The following is a 26,498-nucleotide window of genomic DNA, read 5'->3' on the forward strand; positions in this document are numbered from 1 at the left end:
TAGCCAGGGAGAGATACTTGGGAGTCAGACACGTCTTGGGAGAGGAAAGTTTCTGTTAGGCAGATAATGTCTGGTTTGTCAGTGGCAACCTGTATGGAAAGATCTGAAAGGTTTGAGCGAAGGCCCCGGATATTTGAGGTCCACACTTTTAATGAAGAGGAAGGGGAGGAGGCTTTGGGTGCAGGAGGTGGAGGGGGAGGGGAGGGTAGGACAAGGGACGAGGGGGGCAGGTAAGGAGGGTTGCTGAAGGAGTGTGGGGTATTGCAGAACAGCGAGGGGAGGGGGCCGAATGAGGAGGAGAAAAGGCTCTGTGGTGCTGGGGGAGAGGGGGGACAAGAGAGGGGGAAGAAGGCAGTTGAGGATTTGAGGAGGTGGAGTGAAGAGATGGAGGTGAGAGGGCAGTGGAGGGAGGCAGGTTGGTGGATGAGAGGGGGGCAACTTTGAGAAGGAAGAGTGAGGGGGATGAAAGGTGGGAGAAAGGTGAGGGGGGATTTTTGAGAGAGGTGAGAGGGAGGCTTGGAGGGAGAAGAGTGGGATGGTTGCTTTGAGAGTGAGAGTGAGAGGTGAGGGGGTGAGTTGGCACTGAAATTTGAAAAAAAGAATGGTTGATGGAAAGCGAGCATCCATGGCAAACTGTGGTTTTTAAAAGTTTTAGGTCAGAGATGCGATTTAACACAATTCTTGATGGGTGCAATGAAGGCGAATTCAGAGCATGGAGAGAAGAAGCGCTGTAATAGTTGGATTTTTTAGGCAAGGAATGAAGGAGAGCTCGAAATGAGAGCAGTCTGTTAAAATAGCAGAAGAGTAGTGCATTGTGAAACAGTAAAGAGTACCACATGTGTGAGAGAGGAAGATGAAGCATTATAAGATCGTTTTTGTTGTTACAAATAATGTATGAGAGAGTTCAACAGATTAGGTCATGGAAGTGTAAAAAAAAAAAAAAAAAAAAATCGAGGAAGAAGACGAGGAGGAAGTTAAGAGGAAGAAGAAGAAGCAGAATCGGGAGAAGGTGAGCGTGTTGTTGTTGTTGGGTATATATATATATATATATATATATATATATATATATATTTTGTTGTTGTTGTTGTTGTTAATATTAATATATGAGAGAGTTCAACAGATTAGGTCATGGAAGTGTAAAAAAAAAAAAAAAAAAAAAAAAAAAATCGAGGAAGAAGACGAGGAGGAAGTTAAGAGGAAGAAGAAGAAGCAGAATCGGGAGAAGGTGAGCGTGGTTGTTTTAGGTTTTTTTTTTTTTTTTTGAGATATGAAAGAGATTAGTTGGGAGAATCGGGGATGTTTGGAAAGTGGGGAGGATCAAAATTGAAGGTAATGGGGAGGATAGAAAATGAAGGTAATGGGGAGAAAAAACAAACAAAAAAAAAATTTGTTTGTTTTTTGTTTAATTTGCATTTTAATGGGTTTCTACAAAAATGCTCAAGGGTCCCAGAGTGGCATCAATCGGAATATTCATTCAGATGGTCTGGTGATCACAAAAATGCAGAAAAACATTGTGCGGACCCTGATGCAAGGTCATCTTGAAAAAATGGTGTTTGACATCTGGACTAAGAGGCAAGTGCACTCCTGTTGATATGTCTAACCACAAATAAATATTAAAATGTAATACAATGTGATATTTTGATTCTGAAAATAAAAGGTTAGTTAACCCGATATATCTTTGTGCTCAAAAGAGCAAGTCATTAAAGAGCCACATTCAGCCAACTGTGGAAATCTACACTAACATTACAGTGTGATTCAAACAACCATCTCCACAAACTTTAATACTGGATTAAGTAAAACAGTGAATGTACAAACGATTGCTAACAGTCCACCAGCTAGTTGTTGCACCACAAGTGTCAAAGGGATAACAGCTAATCATCAACAAGGATCTTGCAATCGCTTGCAAAAATGAGTAACGGCTGGACTTCTGCACAAGTGCTTGCAGTTGGTGCACAACCATTGCAAATGTATCATTGTTGTGGCATGGCAGTCACAAAAGCAGAGTCACAACTCATGGTAATTGCACAATAAAGAAATGAACGGATTCTAAAAATATGTTCAAATTTAAAGTTGCCCAATGTTGAGTATTTGGTGAAGTGGTCATGATTGTTGTCAAGTGAAGCTTTGTGAAAGTGAGCAGCTGTGGGAATCTAACAAACAAAATATTTGTACAACTTGGACGTTCACACCATTATTGACATGACAGCCATACGTTTACTTTCCCAAGCAGTATCTCTCTGCCACATCCAAAAGACCTCAGTAAGCACTTGTAATGATGCATATATTTTTTTTTTTAATGAAATATTTCCATGAATTGCCGCATCATTAAAATCCACAGCAGCAACAAATATTTAATCCACACTGCATTTGCTAAACTGTTGCCCAACCTATGAAAGATCAAAACTTTCCTGAATCTGATCATCCCTTCTCTGATATGACTGACCTCCAATCTTTGTTTTATCTGCAAATTTGGAAAATCGACTAAACCACATTGTCCAAATCATTGATGTAAATTATCAATAATATTGGTCACAGTACCAATACCTGAAGTACCACACCACTTACATACTCTCAGCCAAACATCCTTCCATTCACAACCACTCTGTTTATATCACTAAGCCAGTTTCCAATCGAGTTAACTACTGTACCAGCCACTCCACAAGCCCTTACTTTAGCGAACAGCCTTTTATGTGTTACCTTATCAAATGCCTTCTGAAAGTATATCATATATATTGTTACGGATCTGGAAACCATTTGCAATCAACATACAGGTCCCAAAAGTCGGTTATCCCGTTAAGTACATGTGTAGTCAGATCCCTTTCCTTTTTGTCTAGTGGGAGAATCAAAGGTGTGCGTTGCAATGTCCTTTTAGATAGGTTATTAAATCTTTTCATCCAACAAAACATCCAACAAACCATCCAAGACCATCCAACAAACAAACCGACAACACCACTGAACAAGCGCTTCACCCGCCAAATTTTTCGAGGAAAAATTTTTGTGAAGTACCTTTTTGGGCGAGTCCGCACGTGTGGAGTGGGCGGGCTTCCCGGTATGGCCGAAACCTCGCCCAGGAAGGGCGGACCCATGGAAGCCCCGTCCAATCGGGGCGAACAGTGACGTCGGTTTCACCAAGGCCCCTCCCCGCTGAGGGAGGTCCATAAAAGTTACGACGCCATCCTCAGCAGAGAGTTCTGCAGAGAGAAGTGTCGAGAGCTCTGAGGGGGTTCAGAACTCACGAACAATATATATATATATATATATATATATATATATATATATATATATATATATATATATATATATATATATATATATATATTCTTCTTCTTTCGGCTGCTCCCGTTAGGGGTCGCCACAGCGGATCATCCGTATGATCCGCATAGTGATTTGGCACATGTTTTACGCCGGATGCCCTTCCTGACGCAACCCTGGTCGCCTCTTACGACACAGGGATATGGTACACCTATTTTAACCGGGGTATACAACGGCCCAGTATACTGGTACTCATTTCGCCGACCTCGGAAGGATGACAGGCTGAGTCAACCCCCTGGTGTATTAATTCAGTGGCCCAACGGGGCTTGAACTCAGGACCTTTTGGATCCCAAGCCGCTGCCCTAACCACTGCGCCAACACCAGGATATATATATATATATATATATATATATATATATATATATATATATATATATATATATATATATATATATATATATATATATATATATATACACATTTGTGGGCCGGGGGTCGGTGGCAAGAACGACCACTAGATGTGGAAAGCTTGCATCGTCTCCCACCAAACTCACCGGAATTGTAGTCCGTCTCTCGGATAACTCCGCGAGCCGGCGGGTCGTTCAACCGACCGAGGTCGCCAATATTTCAACCACGTAGCATAGGGTCTATTTGTCTATAACCAATTTACCTAATTAACTATGTGATTTCGACCACCAGGGAAACCATGCACTCAGCACGTCTTGCTCGAACCGGGTCACTCAACCGACTGCGGTAGAGTTCCAACTACCGACTACCAACTTCGGTTCGGGTGCAGCCGAGCGTAAACTGCCAATGCCGTGCCGGCTGGAATGAACGGATTATCGAGGATAAAACCCTGCCTAAACTCAGATCCGAACCATGCTGGACCAATTCAAGAAGGGACAGAAACGGACTGGGAATATCTCTACAAATGTTTATTTACAATAAAAAGACAAAGGCAAGACTTAACGTGAATATGCAAGAAGGAATATTTACAATGAGCAAAAACACTTATTCAGATCTACTTCCAAGATGGGCGCGCGCACACGCACACGCACACGCACACACTGAAAAGAAACCCAGAGTCTTTACTGGACCCTCGCAGCCGTGGAGAGAGACAAGCTGGGGGTCAGAGTTCGGTGGTGTACCTGACAGTCGGAGGAAGGGCATGCTCCATGATGCGGCACCAGACAAAGGTCGTTGGTCCGGTCCCCAGTCACACGTAGGGACTTGTGGTTCATAGTGGAGCTCGGATGGTGAACAATTGGGGTCCACGGAGAGAGGTCAGGGTCGCTCTGTCCTTCCTTAAGACTCCTCGTAGCAGCCACCGTGAAAGCAAACTCCACCGGACCCTTTTTACAGTCTCGGAGATTTGTTGGGCTCTCCATGGGGCTGGGCCCTTGGCGAAAACGCACGTCGCTGTCCGCCTTTGATTGGACAGGGTCCTCCGGCCCACCTTTCCGGGGCGGGGCTGCGGCCCCTGCCAGGAGACCTCCGTTACTACTCCACGTGGCTTCGCTCTCGACGAGTAATAGTGTCAGTGCCGCGAAAGTCATCGTGCAAGAGTTGCAACGTTCGTGGGAACCGAGAACTGGAACCGCGAGACCCCCTCTCGGCAAGTCAAGGTACGAGCAACCACCGAGTGGTGATGGTGAGTGATGGGCCGAAGGGGTCATGCAGATGGGATGGTTGTTAGATGGCTTGTTGGAGGGTTCGTTGGATGTAAAGATTTAATAACCTAACTAACAAGCTCAAATGAGCTAAGATCCTCGTCCTCTTAATGATGACGTAATCAAAACGAATATGACGTCATTGTGATGTATCAGGTTTACGATAAATTACCGTATTTTCACGACCAAAAGGCGCACCGTGCCAAAAGGCGCAGTCTCAGTTGTGTGTGCCGTTCCTGTATTTGACACACACATAAGGCGCTCCTCACGATAGGGCGCGGGTTTTATATGAATATCCTCTACTACGTACGTCCGCCGTACAACAACACACTCACACAAGCACACAAGTGTGCGTATTTAAAAATAGATCGGGAGCAAAATTGAGTTTGGTTGTGCTTTATTAAAGTATTAGTTACAAAAATACTAAAACAATCAAATACCGGTAATAGTCTTTAATCAAATCCATCGAAATCCTCATCCTCTGTTTCGGAATCGAACTGCGCTAAACCCAACCTAGCAGGTCCACCTTCCTCGCCGTCAGAGTCACTTTCTGCACCGTGCGGCTCCTCCGAAATGATGCCGGCTTTAGCGAAAGCTCGGACAACAGTGCCAGCAGACACGTTAGCCCAGGCATCAACAATCCAGTGGCAAACTGTGGCGTAACTCGCCCGGCACTGCCTTCCACCCTTTGTGAAGCTGTGCTCTCCTTCGGTCATCCACCGCTCCCACGCCGCTCGCAGCCTCACTTTGAACGGCCGGTTCACGCCGATGTCCAGCGGTTGGAGTTCCTTTGTCAAGCCTCCCGGAATCACAGCAAGCGTAGCGTTCATCTGCTTCACTTGTATTTTCACGTCGTCGGTGAGATGAGCACGCATAGAGTCATAAATCAGGAGCGAAGGTGATGCGTGGAAAAAACCACCCGGTCTTCTTACATACACCTGCCTCAGCCACTCCTTCATCATTCCCTCGTCCATCCAGCCCTTTTCATTTGCCTTGATAATGACGCCTGCTGGAAACGTCTCTTTAGGCAAAGTCTTCCTCTTGAAAATTACCATCGGCGGCAGTTTCTGTCCATCGGCGTGGCAGCCAAGCACAACAGTAAACGAAGCCTTCTCATACCCCGTTGTGCGTATCGCCACCGTGCTGGTTCCCTTCCTCTCCACCGTGTGACTCACCGGGATGTCGAACGTGAGCGGCACCTCGTCCATGTTGGTGATGTGGCTCGGCTGGATCCGTTTGTCGCAGATGTGCTTGCTGCAGTAGGAGCGGAAGTTTTCCATCATTTCTTGATAATCCGCCGGACGTTGCTGCGCTATCGTAGTCCTGGTCCGGATGGAAAAATGGCACCGTTTCATGAAGCGAAAGCACCAAGATGGACCTCCGTGGAAATGTTCGATTTTCATTTCCTCCGCTATCGATACTGCCTTCAGTCGGATCGTGACCGTCGAAACGCTCCTCCCACTTGCTCTTTGCTCAACGATCCACTGCTCAAGTCTTTCCTCCAACTCTGGCCACCTCGCCTTGTTTCCACGGAAACTCAGCTGCGTCTTCTTCACCTGTCGCAGCTCGTTTTCCAGCTTCCTCCACTTTCGAACCATCGACTCGTTGATCTGGAAATTCCTCGCCGCGGCTCGATTCCCATGTTCCTCCGCATAGCTGATCGCCTTCAGTTTAAACTGAGCTTCATAAGCGTGTCTCTTTGCCATTTTCGGGGTTGTTAAAACAGCAATGTTCTGCATACCGCACATACCTGTTCTTTTATACATAAGCCACGCCCACATTTACCCCCAGTTCTAATGTTCACAAATACGTCCGCCTTACAATGACGACACACAAAGGGCGCACTGCACTATAGGGCGCGTCGCACATTTTGACAAAAATCTAAGACGTTTATATGCGCCTTATAGTCGTGAAAATACGGTATCTGTGCTAATGCCCGGCTCGATTCCCGCAAACAAAATTTAAACAGCTTGCCTAGTTTCAGAGATAATGGTATAGGCGATTTCCATTTGTGGCGATATTATGACGTCAACTTTTTTTCTAGGAAGAATTTCCAAATACCGAGATGGTTACTGTCTGCGCGGGGTATTTTTACATATACAGTATATGCCAAGTTTCAGGAAGTTTTGATGAAAACTGTAGACTGTGAAACAAAAAAGTCCACAAGAAGAGGATGAAGAACAACAACGTGAGTAATACTTACAGATCCTCCACGAGGATCTAAAAAAAAAAAAAAATCGCAACGCACGCCTTTGATTCTCCCAATGGACAAAGGAAGGGGATCTGACTACACACATACTTAACGACATCTGTATGTTGAATGCAAATGACTTCCAGATCCGTAACAATATATATATATATATATATATATATATATATATATATATATATATATATATATATATATATATATATATATATATATATATATATACACTACATCCACTGAACTTGCCTCATCCACCCAATCAGAAACTGCTTCATACTATAGAATGCCAATCAATGTTAAACATAACCTCTCATTAGTAAATCCATGCTGACTGATTTTCATTCGTTTAATTTTACTTAAATTGTCCCCATATGATCTCTAATTAATGTCTGTAACATATTCTCCACAAATTAAATTAATATTCCTCAAGTTGTCCAATTCCACTCCCAATGCTTTCTTGAACTTGTAATACCTGGTCCCTCTGGGAAAGAGATTTTTTTTTTTTTTTTTTTTTCAAAATTGGTATCGTTTCCCCACCTTCAGTACACCCTCCCTCTGGCAGGAATCAGTGGATAAACCACTTGGACTATCCCATGTGCACAGGGGATAATCACAAATTCGGGGGTGGGTTGGGGGAGGGTGAAGGTCAGGGATTTATTCAATGCCAATGACCTGGCCTTGGGTATCCCAAGCGCGTATGCAAAATTTCGGCAAGATTGGCCAAGGCAATTGGAGTGGCCTGTGAGGGGTGGGGGAGATTAGGTGGGGGGAGGGGGGGAGGTGCCCATGACCTGGCCCTGGATACCCCCAGCATATATATATATATATATATATATATATATATATATATATATATATATATATATATATATATATATATATATAGTTGTGGTTACCAAATTCGCAAACCACCATTCAGGTCCCTTAGGTGAGGTATCTCGGTAAGTACATGTGTAGTTAGGCCCAAACCCGTTGTCTAGTGGGAATACATGTCATTTATGCGTGCTGCGACTCTTCAGGATAGCCGTTTTTATTTTGCTATCTTTATTTTGGACCAACCGCCATGATTACCACCACCAGTCACAACATCAACCACCAACCACAACGCCGCTTCACCACAACCGCCACGACCTTCACGTCACACCTCGCAACCGTCGCATCGCCACCGTTCTTGCGCCGCTTGTGGGTACCGGTGTTGGACTCGTGCAGGGCGCGCGCCGAACAGCGTGTACAAAACCACGGATTTTCCACTTCAAAAACGGATCAAAAACGACACACGCCCACTTTTGTGCCGTCCAATCGGTGAGCGAGGGGCGATTTGGCCCCGCCCCCAGGGCGTTGGAGGGCGATCGATATATGCAAATTTATGGATCAAAAAGCATTCACGCCCACTTTTTCTCGGGCCAATGGGGAGCGAGGTGAAAGGTCGAAGGGAGGGGGTCAAAGCTGAGAGAGCGAAGCCACGGGGCTTATAAAAGCGACCGTGTTCGTCAGTCAAGGAACAGAGAGTTAAGACTTCGCGGGCGGTGGAGTTGGCAAGAAGGAGCTGGTCGTCGTCGTGTGCGTTGGAGTCGGAGCGGAGGGGACGGAGCTGTGGAGAGGCGGCGAGGGCAGACGAGGGGGTGCTCGCGTCGTGCAGGGAGCTGCACCCCAGGGAGGCCGACAGCGCGACCTGGCCGAGGTGGAGACGCTCGTCGCGGGACTCGAGGCAGAGTAGGAATCCTCTATACCCCGAGCATCAGCAACCCCCTCCTGTTTCCCCCCGCGCTGAGATAGTGCGACCAAGGGGGCCCCTTTCCCACCCCCTACCAGACACTGTCCGCGAGGCCCGCGGAGTTGAGGCACCATCGCCGCTCCGCGTCTCATCACCAGACGGGTAGGCCCGACCCGGTCTCGGCCTCAGGCCCGCCTCATCCTTGAGGGTATTCTTTTCCTTGGTTTTGGGTATGTGTTGTCGGCGCCGTCTGTGAAGTAAAATTGTATAAGTGTTGCCGTGTGCTCGCGTAATCGGTAGTAGATCTGCATTGTCTCATTTGCTTTTTGTGTAAATTGCATTGTGTTTTTCTTTTCTGTGTGCTTTTGGTGGAATTGAATATGTGTGCTTTCCGTTCATCGCGAATAAATGTGCTTTGTGTTGAACTGTTTCCCGCTTCGCTTCGTCATTTCCTTCATTGAATCCTCATCTTGCTTCACGTAAAGGGTTGGTAGTGGGCTGAATACGCCCGATAATTAATCGAACCGTCGAGGTCGACGAATAACACCGCTCGGTTATCCCGATAGTACGGAACGGGTCGCTTAAGTGGCCCGTGTCCGAAGTCGACCTGCGGCGAGGTGCGATCGCCCGGTCTACCCTCCATGTGGGTACTTAGGTAGGTCGAATTTGGCGAGCAACCCTATCCCACGCGGGGGCTGATTGGCTCGATCGCGGTGAGACCGAAAGGTCCACCCGTGACTGGTTCCCGGCGTTAGTCCGAGAGGGTCACGACTGGATTGTCCGTCCGGTGGGCGACGTGCCGCGATTCGAGTTACGTGGCCGTCAGCACGCCGGCGGGCGCAAATCCGTAACAATATATATATATATATATATAAATAATTTGGTAGAGATTGACTGAACCATTTTGAATTCTATAACTTCTAGCACACGCACCCATGCCCTATTTTAAATAGTAGGATAATGGTGTAACATTTGTTACTCCCCAATTCTCTGGAACCTGTTAAAACTCCAATGTGACTGTAAAGACAAGAACTAGAAGGGCACTGCGCCCCGTAGAGTGCATACCTGCGCCCCGTAACGCCTGATCCACAAGAACATATCTGGACCAATTCATTTTTGAAATATCATGCTATATATCGTTTTTGAGCCCAATCTCTCAATGGTAAAGAATTACTTAAAAATTCAAGTAGTCGGATCCAGATTTGGATCTTCACCAAAATCGAATCAATTTGTCGTGGTCACACACCCAACATGTCCACCATGTTTCGTCCAAATCCGTCCACAACTTTTTGAGATATCATGCTATATAAATCGCTTTACCCCCTCTCTCTCAATGGTGAAGAATCACTTCAAAAATCATATCCAGAGCCGGATCTGGATCTTCACCAAAATCTAATCAGTTCATCCTTGTCACACACCAAACCTGTCCACAAAAATTTCATCCAGATCCATCCACAACTTTTTGATATCCTGCACACAAACAAACAAATGAAATTGCTCGTTGAGCAAAGAATTGCTGGAATGAATAACTTTGTCATATCTCCATGATCTCTGAAAAAACAAAACCGTGGAAATCAATTTGGTTCTTTCAAGTCGATAGTGCTATTGTTTAATGAGTTATAGCACTTAGTTTGGTCATGATCATAACTTGGAAGTCAATCGGACTTGAAATGGCGTTTTATCGAAATTTTAAATTTTTGACCCACCCCCCCCCCCCCCCCGACATTCGACCCGCGACCGCTAAGAAGGGTGTTGGTGTGACACCCCAATGAGACATATGGTTGGATGCAGAATTGGAAGATGCACATTTTGGATTTGGTGTGAAGTAGATACGACCATTTTAGCGGACGTTATTGCGAAAATAAGAATTTCGGTTTTTCAGTGACCTTGACCTTTGACTTAGATTCACCAAAAACGACAAGTGTCTTAGTTGGACCAAGGCCGACGTCTGTACCCAGTTTGGTCATGATCGCTGAAACGGTGTGGCTGATACAGGGTAAGCAAACACACAAACAAACAGACAGACAGACATACAGAATGACACACAACCGACCAACATAATTTCCGAAATCCGAAGGAAAAAATAACCTCTTTCACCTTCAGTGGCAGAGGTAACTGGCATAACACCTACTCCATTATCACACATTTATTTGCTCTCTCTGTTGACATTACATTTATCTGCTCTCTTAACATAAGCTCTCATCTGTACTGTTAACATTATGTTTTTAATGCTCTGTTAACATAATGCTCAAACTGCTCTGTCAACATCATGTCAACTACAGACCTCTACAGCTTACTTCCAATCATCAACAAAGTCATGGAATCCATTATCGCAGTTGACATAAAATCATTCCTTTTCTCCAATGACCTCTTCTCAGATCTTCAATTCAGATTCAGAGCTGGTCACTCCACCTTGGACATGTTGATTCTACTCTCCCAAAAATAGGACCACCAGTCGTGAAGTTCACTTGGATCAGGAGCAAGTCACTCAAATCCCCCGCAGACCCCCTTACATCCTGAATTTTTTAATGCCGTGAACAAACTTTGGTACATCATGGGTGATGAAAGTTGTGGTCAAGTTTCATCAAAATTGTGTGTGTAGTTTAGGAAAAGAGAGCAAATACCTATTGGGGGGGGTGGTCAACCCCCTTAATGAGCGCAGATTTTGATGCTGTCGATACATCTTTGTCAAACAACAGACCTGAAGGTTGTGGCCAAGTTTCATCAAAATCGCATGTTTGGTTCAAGCGATGACTGAAGTGTTTGCAGACTGACTGAATGACTCACTCACTCACTGACAAACACTGATCGCATAAGCTTATATGACTAAAGTCCAGGTGAGCTAAAAAATAGATTCAGGCCCTTAATGTCAGACATGAGATCAGTGCTATCTCTCTCGACATATCTCAAGCCTTCAATACAATCTGGCATCCAGCGTTGCTCTCCAGTCTCTTCCTATGGCATCCAAGGTCCACTCCACACATGGCTTACTGACTTCCTCTACTCTAACGGAAGTGTGGCTACTGGCTATCAGCGGACTCCTTTCATTTCCCCCCTCTGTTATGGCTGAAGTGCCCCAAGGCAGTGTTCTGGGCCCAGTCATATTCCAAATCTTCATCGTGATCTATCCGACTCTCTGGAAAATCTTATTTATCTATTTGCTGATGAATCCAGTCTTTACCGTGACATCCCTCATCCTTCAGACAGGCAGGCAGCAGCCTCTTCCCTCTCTTCGGACATTCATGGAATCACAAGTTGGTCAAAGACTTGGAATATGTCTTGCAATCCTGAAAACTCTCCCTCTCTGCACCATATAGAAAACCCTCCGATCTACTTTCTCAACAATCCTCTTGAAGACGTTCAGCCATTCAAACTTGGGTCTCACTATCAACCACGATCTTTCTTGAGCAAATCAAATTTCTAAGTTGACCTCCAAAGCCAGCCACCGACTCGGCATCCTCCGTCATGCAAAGTCCTTCCTTGGTAAACCTGAACTCCAAACCACATACAAAGCTTTCATCCGCAACCTGATGGAATACTGCTCTCCTCTCTGGGCTGATGCTCCCTTCTCTCACCGAGCTCGGCTTCACGCTGTGGAAACCAAGGCTTTTAGGAATGTTGGTATCTCCCACGATGAAGCCGATTCTTTCGGCTTTTGGGTCTCACTCTCTCACCGCAGGAAGGTCGGTGGTGAAAACCACCTGTAAGGTGTCAACCGTCTCTTCTCCAGCCTTGCCACCCCCGCCCCGCACCCCCTTCACTCTGTCTGTGCTCTGCTCCCCCTCCCCCCCCAAAAAATAAATTTCTACAGGACGTTCAAGGTCCACCAAAAACCCCATTCTGGTGAAACTGCCAAAATCAAGAATTATTGCTCACCTTCACCCTTTCATTCCTCTTTTTGCTTGCCTCGGGAACAAACTTCCACACTCTCTTCAATCCCACTCCTTCCCTCCAGGTCTTCAAAACAGCTGTTCACAATCATCTCATGTCTTCCCCCATCCAAATCCTTGATGTTTTCTACCCCTGGTAATCCACCCATAACACACCTCCTTCAAATTTCCTGCTTCCCTCCTGAAATTCCCTATCATGTTCATCTTGTTTACCCCACCCCATCCCTCTCCCTTCCACAAATCTCCAAATGTCTCTCTGTTCCCTTCTGTTTTGTGCATCCCTCTCCCACCCCTCTTGTTTAATGCTCCCCTTGTTATATATTCTGCGTGTTCGCTCTTATACAAGCCTCGACAATGAATCCAAAAATAAACAAAAACCATAAAAATTTCAAGACAGCTGTAAAAATTGTATAAAAGCACCATGCTTCATTTACACCAATAATAATGCCCCAAAGTCAGCAACTATTTCATTTTCAAGGCTTCGGTGAATGTTAGGCTTATACGATGCATTCCAAAGGGCATTGAGTTATGAACGGCTTCAGACCGATTACAACACCATACCTCATTCCAGTCGACGATTCCCGGGTCGTGAAAATGGTGGCATTGAAATAACCAGACGTAGTAATAACCATTCAGATTACACATTGAAATAACCATTCGGCTTGCACATGCAAGCATGGAAACGACCATAAAACGATGACGATGACAATGGACTGGCTAATCGGTAATGATAGGTGAATGAGCCGTCTGCCAACACCAATCACAGCTGGAACTGTCTAAAGCAGGATATTAAGTCATGGTAAGCCTATAATGGTTGGAGCCTCCACCCTGAAGAGGTTGATCGATTCCAACCTGAGCCGAGTCGTACCACAGACATTAAATATGATAGCGGCTGCTTCCCTGCACGACGTTCAGCATTTAAAATGATAGAACACAGATACACCCTGTAGGTTGGTAGCTATGGGGAGCAGAAAATTCTTCCTTCATCGCCCCATTGAAGGCAGAGAGAAAAGAGACATCCGTCCGCCCAGCCTCAGTGTCTCGGGAAGTTACGTCGCTTTTCCCAACCTCAGTGGCTGAGTTTTTCTGAAGAAAAAGTCCGGTGTGCCTTGTGTATTCATCTGCATGTGTGTTTGTGATTTGTGTTGCAACTCTTTCATGAGCCTTTAAACTTGTAGAAAAAAAAGAAAAACAATTTGCCGTGCGGTGAAATTTCAAGGTGAAACTTTACAGGTATGACCGCCTAACCACGAGGAACAAAAGGTTCACACTTGAGACGACACAGGTCACATGGTCCGGCAGCCATATTGGATTGAGCGAAAATCAAAAAAAAAACTTTTTATCTTGAACCACTTTATCAAAAGACGTGAAACTTCACAGTTATGATCTAGTGGTGATGGGGAATATATGTTTTAAATGTCAATGTGATCGAACACATGATCTGGCAGCCAGATTTTTTTAATTTTTTTTTGAATGTGGGTTCTTTTTGATTCTTTTCTTTTTTGAATAAGGCTCACTTGGCTGTGCCTGGATGGGTTTGAGGGTAGAGGAGTAGCAGCTGAAATGCGAATCTTATCCAGGTTCCTCCTGATGACTTAATCTTTGCTTTTTGCTTGTTTGGGTTCCTTCTGATTACTCCAATGCAGGATTGTACCTATTTGGTCTTCCATTTGATTTGAATTATCTAAATTTTAATCCCATTCTAAATTCAGTTGAATAATAATAATAAACATCATGGGTCAGGATCAAATGTTGGATCAAAGCAGAGTTTCATCAAAGTGGGATGTCTTGGTAGCCGGTCATCACTGCCGGCAGTTATACAGTGGCAGTTCTAGTTACGTCTCGTATTAATTACATACCACACAAAACAAGTCCTGGTGAGGGTCGGTAATTTCTGATTGCTCTTTTTCTTGTTTTCTTCTTGAAAATGTTTCCATTTTTGATCTCGACAACTGAGTACTGTTCTACTTTTTTGTTTTCACCATTTTCTGTTTCATACCATCCTTTAAAATATTTTAAACAGACATCAGGTTTATTGACATTTTTCCTGAAAAATAGTTATTTCAGAACTTGAGAAACATCAACGTCTCAGAGACATCTTATTAAAATTCAGCAATTCACTGTATACGTGGCTAAACATTATAAAATTGAAAACTGCTGAGCCAATTACCCTCAAGTTTTGCATGTCACCCGGTACCCATGTTTGTAGCAGGCGTTTGCAGCAAAATATAATTATGCATTAAATCATTACAAACACCAAACAAAACTTAATATCCATTACAGTATTTGTAGACAACTAGTATGGTGTCAATTTTGGTGTGGCCAAAGACATTTCTTGCAACTACCTATGTGTCTCTGAGGCCATTTCTTTAGTTCCAAGGAAGACACGAATTATGAATGTTGAATTCTTGATAAATTTTGCAAACATTAATAAATTTGATCAAAAACATGAAAGTTTGACATTAATGTGTCAATAGATATGCGTCTGCCCACATTAGAAGTCAAGGAAATGTTACGTTTGATCTCAAAAAGGTCACATGTAAAATTAAACGTTCCTTGAGACAGACAGACAGAGACAGAGAGACAGAGAGAGAGAGATATACTGTTGTGGCCAAAAATATTGGCAACCTTTCACTTTTTTCAAATAATGCCCCATTTCTTCCAGAAAATTGTTGAAATTAAAATGTTTTGGTATCCACATATGTATATTTTGGGTTTGTAGTGGAACAAAACCAAAAAAGCTGAAACAAAATTACTAAATCTACTTTGGATTTAGTTTGGAATTTCGTTTGGCATTGAACTCACCTGGCGAGTTGCAGGTGCCTGCAAAATAAAAATCACTTTTTCAACATGTTTGAATAAAGAAAAGGAGTCATTCTGCTGTTTATGCTTGTGTACCGCAATGAGCATGGAGAAAAGAAAAATTAGACCAGCGAATTGTCTGAGGTCAGGCACAGGATTGTACTCAAGCATGGATAATCTCAAGGCTAAAAGTTCATCTGCAGGGACCTTGATGTTACTATAACAACCGGACAAAATGTTATCAGGAAGTTTAAGGCCCATGGCACTGAAGCCAGCATCCCTGGACATGGCCGCAAGAGAAGACTTGATCAAAGATTGCAGCGAAGGATTGAAGATCGCAGCAAAAAAAAACGAAGGATTGAGAAAGCACCTCAATCAACTGCCAAACAGATTCAAGCTGACCTTCAGACACAAGGTACGACAGTTTCAACTCACACCATCCGTCACCAACTCAAAAAAGGGGGGTTCTCGGATAGGAGACCCAGGAGGACCACACTGTTGAGAAAGACATAAGAAAGCCCGACTGGACTTTGCCAAAACACACCTGAATAAGCCAAAATCCTTCTGGGAAAACAAAAATCTTTCTGTTTGCAGAAAACAAAATGAAGCCTTCAAGGAAAAGAACACCTTCCATCCAGGCAAACATGGAGGAGGTTCAGTGATGTTTTGGGGTTGCTGTGCTGCCTCTGGCACTGGGTGCCTTGAATGTGTGCATGACATCATGAAATCAGGAGATTACCAAAGCATTTTCGAGCACAATGTTCAATGCAGTGTCAGAAAGCTGGGTCTTTGTCAAAGGTCATGGGTCTTGCAGCTGGACAATGATCCCAAACATAATTCAAAAAGCACCCAGGAATGGTTCGAGAGAGAAAAAGAGAAGACAGAGAGAGAGAGAGAGAGAGAGAGAGAGAGAGAGAGAGAGAGAGAGAGAGAGAGAGAGAGAGAGACAGACAGAGAGAGAGAGACAGACAGAGAGAGAGAGACAGACAGAGAGAGAGAGACAGACAGAGAGAGAGACAGACAGAGAGAGACAGACAGAGAGAGAGAGACAGACAGAGAGAGAGAGACAGACAGAGAGAGAGACAGACAGAGAGAGAGAAAGACAGAGAGAGAGAGAATATACAAAGAGAAAGAGAATAGACAAAGAGAAAGAGAAAAGAGAATGAGAGAGAGGAGAGAGAAAGAGTGTGTGTGTGTGCGTGTGTGCAACTCAAAAAGATCACTGTATCTGATGCGGAACCAGCAGTGATAATCAGTCACCTCTTCGAAAAGCTCATGGGAGACAAGTCTTTCACCAAGATTGATTGAAGCAAGGGGCATTGGCTGATAGACAGCTGAGGGAGATATACACAGATGGCATTTGTGACAGTGACAAGAGATGGCACCTACAAGTTTATGAAGATGCCACTGGGGATTGTGAATTCAGGAGCTTTGCTTATACAGGGCAAAAGGAGGCTACTGGTGGGGATGGAAAATGTGGATAACTGAATTGGTGACATTTTGATCCACACCCACACTTTGGGGAGCAGGTGTCCACATGTAGGGAGCTGCTCTCCAGGCTGTCCACAATCTGCCCTCACAGCCAGACCATACACGTGTGTGATCGAGACGAACAAAGTGAGCTTTGTCTGTCAGCCTGAATAAATACGCTATTTGTGCAGAAAACCGACACTTCTGACATTGATATTAGCTGTTGTTACAGTGACACGAGGGCAGACTTTTTCCTGTGCGTCTCATGAGCAAGAAGCTGATGAACTGCGAGAACTAATTCACCATGGAGAAGGAAAGAAGGACTGGCTATGATGTGGAGCATGAAGACATTTATGCTATATCTCTATTGGACTAAATTTGTATTCCAAACTGATCATCAACCATTGCTGTACATCGATAAGGCAAAGCTTCTAAACAATATGATCACGAGATGATGGGTCGTGTGTCTGCAAAATTGGTTTTGATGGAGTTTAATCGAAGCATGGACAAAGGTGGGGGAGATTACCTGAGCAGGGTTGTGCTTAACCACGATTTTCACACAGGAAATGATCAAATTGCTGATCGTTGAAGAAAAATGTGTCGATTTTAAAAATTGGGAATTGCTAAATCAGCATAATTTGTTAATGCCTCACATGACAACCATTCACACCTCCCCCCCCCTCCCCCTTTCTCTCTCTTCAATTGTTTTGTTTTAATTTTGATAGATACATATATAAATACCCTGCTGATGTTACTGCTCCCACCATGCCACTACCTCGTCCCGTTAAAATTTATTTGAATTTTGATAGATACATATTTCCACGGGTCTGGCGGTTAAGTTAATCCCCCGCACCTAAATTGTGGTGGACGGGCGGTTAACACCGGTCAGCCCGGATTGCGGAACGGTTTAAGAAGCGGACACGGTTTAGGAAGTGGACACTGATCCTCAGAAGTTATCGCGCGTGGGTGAGGGATAGGGCACGGCACTTATGGATGCACAGGGGGGTTTATACTCAAACCCCACGACAAACACACGGACACATCAACTTAAAATAAACGCGGGGATTTAATGTCAATAGAAATATTCATAAGGGTAATTCAAATGTAATAATAATAATAACGTGAAGTAAATAATATGCAAGTTGAGGTTCCTCGACACACAGCCTCTGCAACAGACAAGGGGGTAATGAAATAAAAGAAAAGCAAATCCTCCCTATATTCTGGCACTTAGCTTGGTCCAGAAATGGTCTTTATGGAACTTGGAATTGAGGTGCTTCATCCTGCACGTGTCGACGTGCCCAAAATGGCGCCAAGCCGCTCTCTCGAAGCGGGAAACGTACGTCTCTTCGACTTTACGCCGAACAACCCTCCACCTCTGGGGCGTGGCTTGCTCGCCGAAACCCGGGAAGGCGGGGCTTCTCACCTGCTCAGCACGCCTGGCTCGCTTGCGTTTTGAAAACCACAACCACCATAACAACTCGTTCATGTTGGCTTACAAATGCAACTAGCATCCGTTGAAAACAAAGTCTTCGATATCCCCCGCTATAGTAAATCAGGACAAGTAGTAACAGGCACCAGTTCAATTTATTCTTGATGTGTGTACCAAATTTCATAAAGTAATCGTTAATAGTTTTGCAACTATGCTCTGGAAACAAAGGTTAACCTCAATTATTTCTTAATACCCAACTTGTTTCCATGGAAAGTGACAGAAATTTTTTGTGGGGAAATCTCTAAATATCACAAGGCACCAGTTCCCCACTTGCTTCATATGTATACCAAATTTCGGAAATATATCTTGAGGGGATTTGTAGTTAAGCTCCGGAAATGAAATGACGGATGTACGGACGGACGGAACCCATTTCTATATCCCCCGCCAACTTCGTTGGTTAGCGGGGGATAAAAATGGAGGAATAGGTCATGGGGGCAATCACATACTGGGGAACATTATCCTTAATTCCTATCTAATTAACACCGCACCACCTCACCTCCCCCCCCCCCCCCCCATAGTGACAAGTAACACTTAAGCTCACAGTGTCCCGACTGAATTTACATTGACATGTTTCCTACACGTCCACAGACCAAACAACTCTATACTAATACAGTCCTAACTTTCCGATGAAATTCATCCATCTACCACCCCCACGACCGTAACAATATATAAATACCCTGCTGATGTTCCTGCTCCCACTGGACCACTACCACCTCCCTTCCCATTTTTTCCTCTCACAGTTTCGTATGCAGCCTGTGGCTGCTGGTTGAATAATTTCTGGAAGCGGGGCTGTGCCGCTGATGCAGTGCCCCATTTCTAGCGAGCCGGTACTCATTTTGCCGACCTCGTTCGGATGACACCTCGTGTCAACCCACCTCGTGTTGTTTTAACGACAGAACAGGTGCTCGAACTGAAGACCCCAACAGCTCAAGGCAGCAGCAACCTTCCCCCGCCAGTGAAATTAAGGTAAATAAAATGACAGATCTAATTAACGTAGTGTGGATGAGGAGTAACCACGACGGGTCGAACGGCCTTCTATTTGTTAAAGTTCCTCGAATATATTATATACATGGAAATAAATGAAGCGAAACGAGCAAGCCGCGAGTGGAGAGGCCATCAAAGCAGGGTCAGGGATGAAAACGATTTCCAAAGAAAATAAAACAACAGACGTGTCCTTGCGCCTCACAGGACGGCGGCCTGCACTAGTCGAGACGGTCAACGCACATTTGTCAGAGAACGAACGCTCAACAAAATGTCTGCGGCTGTAACGTGAAGCACCGTTCGAACGCACCTCGTGGAGGTGGTGCGTCGGCGCCTTGGCGCGGGGGGTGGGGAGCTCGGGGATGAGAGTTGCAGAGCAGCGCAAGGAGCGGGTCCTCCAACTCCAACACACCAACGGGACCCACGCGGCCAAGACTGCGCATGCGCGTCGCTTATTAACACGTCACGCGACGGCCATGGCGCACAGCGATGACGTTTTCCTTTAAAGGGAGGAAAATAATAACAACAACAACAATCCGGTACGAGTTACCTACCTGAAAGCAACTTTGTCAGGAGTCAGAGTGTCATTGGGCCCATCTGGGCCCGAGCTGTTATTATTACCAACGAAACACGGTTGTGTGTCCTTTTCCTTTTATAATGCTGAGTCAGGACGTTTTTAAGTGTTTGTTATGGCTCGACCAGGGCACCAAGCCCAGGGTTCGAATCATTGACCTCCCAGACTCCGAGACGACGCTCGAACTATTAATATTCCACACAGAGGTTGAGGACGAATGTTTTGTTTCTCCGGGTGATGGTTTTGTTTTATGTATGAAGTACAATACGCGGTTCTCATTATTAAATATTAACCTTATCACTTTTTTTTTAATCTGAGGTAAATAGACACAAAATGTAACAACACTGGTGACGCCCTTACGCGCCTTTCCCTCCTGTCGCCGAATCCTCCGTTCCTCACCCTTGAGCAAGTTAACCTCATCGTGATTTAATGTGCGTCACATGTGCCTCGCCTTTTGTCTCACTGTTTGAAGCGACTGATGCAGTGCCCCCTTTAGGTGAGAGCAGGAATGTGCGATTTGTTCAGGGTGCCGGCGATAACTCGCCTCCTCGTCACGAAAAACAACACGTGATCTTTCACGTGCAGACAGAGACAGGTGCCTCTCCCCCCGCTTCCACTGCCCGCAAAGCACGAGGATGACTGTACTGTACTGTACTGGACTGTACTGTACTGTACTGTACACAGCTCGGGATGCAAACCCAGGCAACAGCTCAGGGGCGATGTCCATATCCCATCCTGCCTGTGCTCCACCAACACAAGGTGAAACAAATCGGTTCAACGATATAAACGAGTTCATTTAATTCGGCGAAGGGGACGAGTGGGGGGTTTTTTTTTAAGTGTACCACTATCTTCTTTTTCTTCCTCGTTGACGCCGCAATTATTCTCACCTGTTGGCTTATTCTAGGGTTGGCCGAAGTCTTTCATGAACCTGCTGACCAGGCCTGACGGTCGACCAAAGTTCGGGCAGGTATTTGTAATTTGTTCATAGTGCCGGCGATAGCTCGCCTACTCTTCAAAAAGGACATTGTGGGATCTTTTAACGTCCACCAACTGATGCCGGCAGACAGGACGCTCGATTTAATGTCTATTCGAGGGACGGCGCACACATTGACAAGCCGGTAGGTGGACATGGGTAGTCGACAACCCAATAGAACCTGACGCGATGGGCCCCTTCGATGGGGAATGACCTGAGGATTAAGCACAATAAAATTCATGATTCTCGCTTCAAGGGTTAATGCTGCAGATTGTTTTTTCGTTAAAAAATATCCCCACATTTAGAGGTTTTTCAGCCGTTGCTAGGCAATGGAGGGGTCCATAGCAACGGTTCTTTCTCGCACATAACTAGGACATACCATGAACCTTCCATACCAGTTTCATGTATATCTGACTCATAGTCTCTGAGATGCAACGAACTTCGTTTTTTATTGTTTTCGACCAGGGTTCATTCAGTCTATCTTCTCCGACAGTTTTCATAGGATCCGGCTGGAAATTTTTGACAATATGGCTGAATGTACTGCCCACAGTCGCTCGTGGCCCGGTTTTTGATTTTCGAAAAAAATTTTTTATGATTTTTCAAAAATTTCAAAGTCCCGTTGCTCGGCAACCAAAGGGGCATTAGCAACCAGTATCTACGTGGCACAACGAGGTCATAAACTGGTCCTACCACCCAAATTTCATCAAAATCGAACAACTGCAAGGGGGTCAAAAACCCCCGACAAACACACACATGGACAGACCGACACCACGACCAACAAATAAGGGTAAAATAAATATAGATCAAAAAAAAATTTAATCGAAAAAAAAATTTTTTAGACTCCATCGACTACCCAATGAATCACCCCGTCGATGAAACACCGGGATGACAGTTTTAAAGCTGGGTCGAGATTCTTATCCAGGCTAGACAGCTTTGAGGCGAGTGTGCGCCCTTCTGGGCCATACTGCCCAGCCCCTGGACGACTGGATAGGCAGATAAACTGATAAATTGAATAAAACGTGTTGTTGATGGAACACAGCAGGCATCATGAGCCAAATGGCCTGTCAAAGTTCCTCGTGTGTCGTAAAAAACCGCAACAGCAGTGTGCACATAGCGAGCAGAGCTTCTCAAACATGGCATTCATTTAGAAAACTCCTTGGAGTTGTATCGGACAACCTCAGAGGCCATGAGAAAACACGTCCTCCAATGACAGTAAAACATACATGGGTATCTCCCAACATGAGAAAATTACTTTAAAAAACATCTCATGTAAAGTTAAACTTGTATAATACCAGCAAATACCGCCCGTCGCTTCACTGATGGGAATACTAAGGAAGGGAGAAAAAGAGGGGGAGGGGAGAGAGGGGTGGTGGAGAGGGAAACAGAGAGGAGGGAGGGAGAGTGAGGAGAGGTGGGGCAGCATGAGGTGAGAGGAAGGGAAGGCTGATGTATGGTGGAGCGTTAATTACGATTCATATTGTCTCTTCAAAATGATTCTGCATAGAATAACAGTGAAGATGGAAACAAAATAATGTCTGAAATCCATTTTCGACTCGTCATACTAAAAATAACACCCGGAGACAAACACTGTCCAGACACATCTGGAGACAGACAGAGGGAGAAGGAGAGAGTGAAAGAGAGAGGGAGAAGGAGAGAGTGAGAGAGTGAGAGAGAGAGAGAGAGAGAGAGAGAGAGAGAGAGAGAGAGAGAGAGAGAGAGAGAGAGAGAGAGAGAGAGAGAGAGGTGTAAGATGGTGCTGCACTGTATTCGGAGAGGGCAGAGCGAGGATGGGAGAGAGAGAGGTGTGTGTGTGTGTGTGTGTGTGTGTGTGTGTGTGTGTGTGTGTGTGTGTGTGTGTGTGTGTGTGTGTGTGTGTGTGTGTTTAGGAGGGTGCTGCACTGTATTCGGAGGGGGTAGAGCGAGGATGGGAGAGAGAGAGGTGTGTGAAGGAGGGTGCTGCACTGTATTTGGAGGGGCAGAGCAAGGATGGGATGGAGAGAGAGAGAGGTGTGTGTTTAGGAGGGTGCTGCACTGTATTCGGAGGGGACAGAGCGAGGATGGGAGAAAGAGAGAGAGGTGTGTGTAGGAGGGTGCTGCACTGCTGCACTGTATTTGGAGGGCAGAGTGAGGATGGGAGAGAGAGAGAGAGATAGATATAGAGATAGAGATAGAGATAGAGATAGAGATAGAGATAGAGATAGAGATAGAGATAGAGATAGAGATAGAGATAGAGATAGAGATAGAGAGAGAGAGAGAGAGAGAGAGAGAGAGAGAGAGAGAGAGAGAGAGAGAGAGAGAGAGAGAGAGAGAGAGAGAGAGAGAGAGAGAGAGAGAGAGAGAGAGAGTAGTTAGCAGAGGGAAAATGTTATGCTTTATGAACAAAACACACACTAATATATACATATATATGGGGGGTGTGTGGGGGGTGTGTATGGGTGTGTGTGTGTGTGTGTGTGTGTGTGTGTGTATATATTGGTGCTTGGCCGATATTGGCAATTTTTGGGGAATTGGCAGATTGGAATCAGTGTGACCACCGACTACAGTACATACTGTATACAACCCAAAAACCTTGAGTAGCTTTCACAGGTGTTTTGGGGAAATTTCAAAAAGCAAATTTTATTAAACAACGTTGCATTTAAATAAACGTTTCAAGAAGATGTGTATAAACATTAATCTTGATGAACAGCTGCATGTGACAGGTGAAAAAAAATTGGCTCTTTAATTTAGAAAACACATTAATACGGTAAATGGATCGGAAATCGGGTGTTATAAAATATATATTACTTTGAAACTCGCAAAGAGAAACCATATAACCTTTGTAAATCACACCAAGTTATATAAAATAACCAATTGCTTTGGAAATAGTCATTAAGACAAAGGAAAACGTGATTGCTCGAACACTGCTGAGGTTAAACCTCCACCACCCATCATCTTCAACATAAGATGTGATGAAACTTTGCCACCACGGTCCACGACGCCCATAACCAAGCATGCAGGCATGCACACACATCCACAGAGAGTCCGTTTACAGATCCAAATCTCCCCATATACACCTCCACCTTGTAGCAACTACCGACTGTACATCCCGATCGGAGCACTAACTGTACTGCCATCACCTGTAGGGCACTCAACAAGTGGTGTAAGCACTCAAGCAAGCACCCCAATGAAATGGTTTATAAGGAACAGCTGGCTTGGCAAGTGATAGCAAGTTGATTGGTAATGGCACATACCTGCAAAAAACTAAACATCACCGATTTCTTAACATTTCCAGATTTTACTCCAAATTTCGAGTTATTTATTCCACATGATCCGATCCTCCAAACTCAAATCATATTTCCATTATATACTTGAACTCAAGGGGGAGCACTCAGTAGAGTGCTAAACCTCCGCTGCCAATACTGCTGGGTCACTTAAGTGAACCTGATATCCTATACATTGTAGGTCAAAACGGATCAGACTCTGCTGAACCACGATTGAATAAACTAAACTAGATCAACACGCATGTAGAAATGGCAAAAATATAAAATCGAAATTTTTTTGAAAAAAAAGTTGCAAAATTTTTTTTTTTCTCGAACAAATTTTTTTTTTGGGGGGGGGGGGGTTGGAAATCACTTAAAACATGTAGAAATGCAAAAAAAAAAAAAAAAAATCAAATATTTTTCAAATAAAATCGAAATTTTTTTGAAAAAAGTTGCAAAATTTTCGAAGTTTTTATTTTTTGGACCAAGTCCAAAATATAATGGCATGATCCTTGGACCATACCTAATCCCCCCACCAAGTTTCGTCGAAATCCGTCCAGGAGTTTTTCCGTAATACTGTTCACAAACAAACAAACAGACAGGGGTGAAAACAGTAACCTCCATCCATCTTCGATGGTGGAGGTTAATTAGTCCATGAGAGTAGATCGTGGAAAATCACATCATAAAATGCATGAAATCACCCAAAGCTCCTAATTTGAAAACTATTGCTCTTACAAAAGCGATGTATATAGCGATTCAAAGGAATGAAGATGGGGCATTGGATGGTTTGAGTGAAGAAAATGGACCCCCCTCCCCCACCCAACATTTGAGTGCTTTATCGTTAACAAACTGTTGCGGCCTTTTCCAACTCAAGGCATTGTTGTGCAGGCTGAACAAATGGTGAATTTAGATCCCAGCAAGGTAACCCAGGACGCCTTAAGGTCCCATCAAGTGCGAGATGTCCAAGGATGTTCCTGTTAAAGGATATAATTAAATAAAGCCGTTAATTCTCATCAACAGGAATGTTTAATTAACCCAAACACCCAATTTTCAAACTCCCTTGGAGTTTTCTTAGTATGCATGTAAAGTTTCAGGCTGCTTGGTTTCATGGTTTTGGAGCTTTGGAGGAGTTGGACCGACGGACTGGCACACACTGACATTTATTAGTATATAAATGTAGCTAAATACAACTCTCGAAGTGAACCCACATTACAGGTGAAAGGCATACCTCACACATCCAGACTAGCAAGTACCAAACAAGCCGTTTAAACACAAAATGCATTTTGACACGGTGGACTTTAAACGTTTTAACACTTTCCAAACAAATTAAACTCATTAGAAGCACGGTCTGCAAGTACACACACTTATGAGTGCTTTACTGGTTTGGTGGATATGAAACAAACACTCAGAGAGAACATTATTTAGTTAAACTCAGCTGGAAATTTAAAATACATTCTGACAGTCGGTATTCCCGTCCCAATTAATATGTGAGTTTGAGCATGCACACACAAAAACACACCACACACACAAAAACACACACATGCACATGCACACACACACCACACAAACACACACAACACACACACACACACACACACACACACACACACACACACACACACACACAAACACAAACGCACACACAACACACAAACACGCACACACAACCACACACAAAAACACAAACACATAAACACAAAACACACACACATACAAAAACACAAACACACACAACACACAAAAATCACGCACAACACACAAAAAACACATACACAAAAACACACACCACACACACACACACACACACACACACACACACACACACACACACACACACACACACACACACAAACACACACAAAAACGCACACAAAACACAAACGTACACACACACAACAGACAAACGTACACACACAACACACAAACGTACACACACACACACACAAACGTACACACAACACACAAACGTACACACACACACACAAACGTACACACACACACACACAAACGTACACACAACACACAAACGTACACACACACACACACACACACACACACACACACACACACACAAACGTACACACACAACACACAAACGTACACACACACACATACACACACACACACACACACACACACACACACACACACACACACACACACTGGAAACCCACACCCATAAACCGGGACACCGACCGTCCGATACTGTGATTCGCTAATTGCATCTTATAGGCG

At 44.4% G+C, this 26,498-nt stretch overlaps 1 protein-coding gene across 5 annotated transcripts in view; it reads right to left on the reverse strand.

Moving 5' to 3' along the window:
* The window catches only part of LOC147010870 (la-related protein 1-like), a 221,043-nt gene extending 201,101 nt beyond the window's left edge, over positions 1-19,942 (reverse strand). For 4 of the 5 annotated variants that reach the window (XR_015052200.1, XM_085858857.1, XM_085858859.1 and 1 more), the window contains exon 1: positions 19,788-19,942. Coding sequence is in view for 3 of the 5 variants with exons in the window: in XM_085858857.1 (XP_085714983.1) it covers positions 19,788-19,920 (133 nt within the window). In the remaining 2 variants the exon portion in view is untranslated. Of the gene's footprint in view, positions 1-3,006; positions 3,192-19,787 lie in introns of all 5 variants that reach the window. The other variant, XM_085858860.1, reaches the window with a different exon arrangement.
* Between the last annotated feature and the right edge of the window lie 6,556 nt (positions 19,943-26,498).

The sequence above is a fragment of the Eptatretus burgeri genome, chromosome 16 (genome assembly GCF_056783735.1).
Source record: "Eptatretus burgeri isolate ZD-2024b chromosome 16, Ebu_testis_v1, whole genome shotgun sequence".
Classification (NCBI taxonomy): Eukaryota; Metazoa; Chordata; class Myxini; order Myxiniformes; family Myxinidae; genus Eptatretus; species Eptatretus burgeri.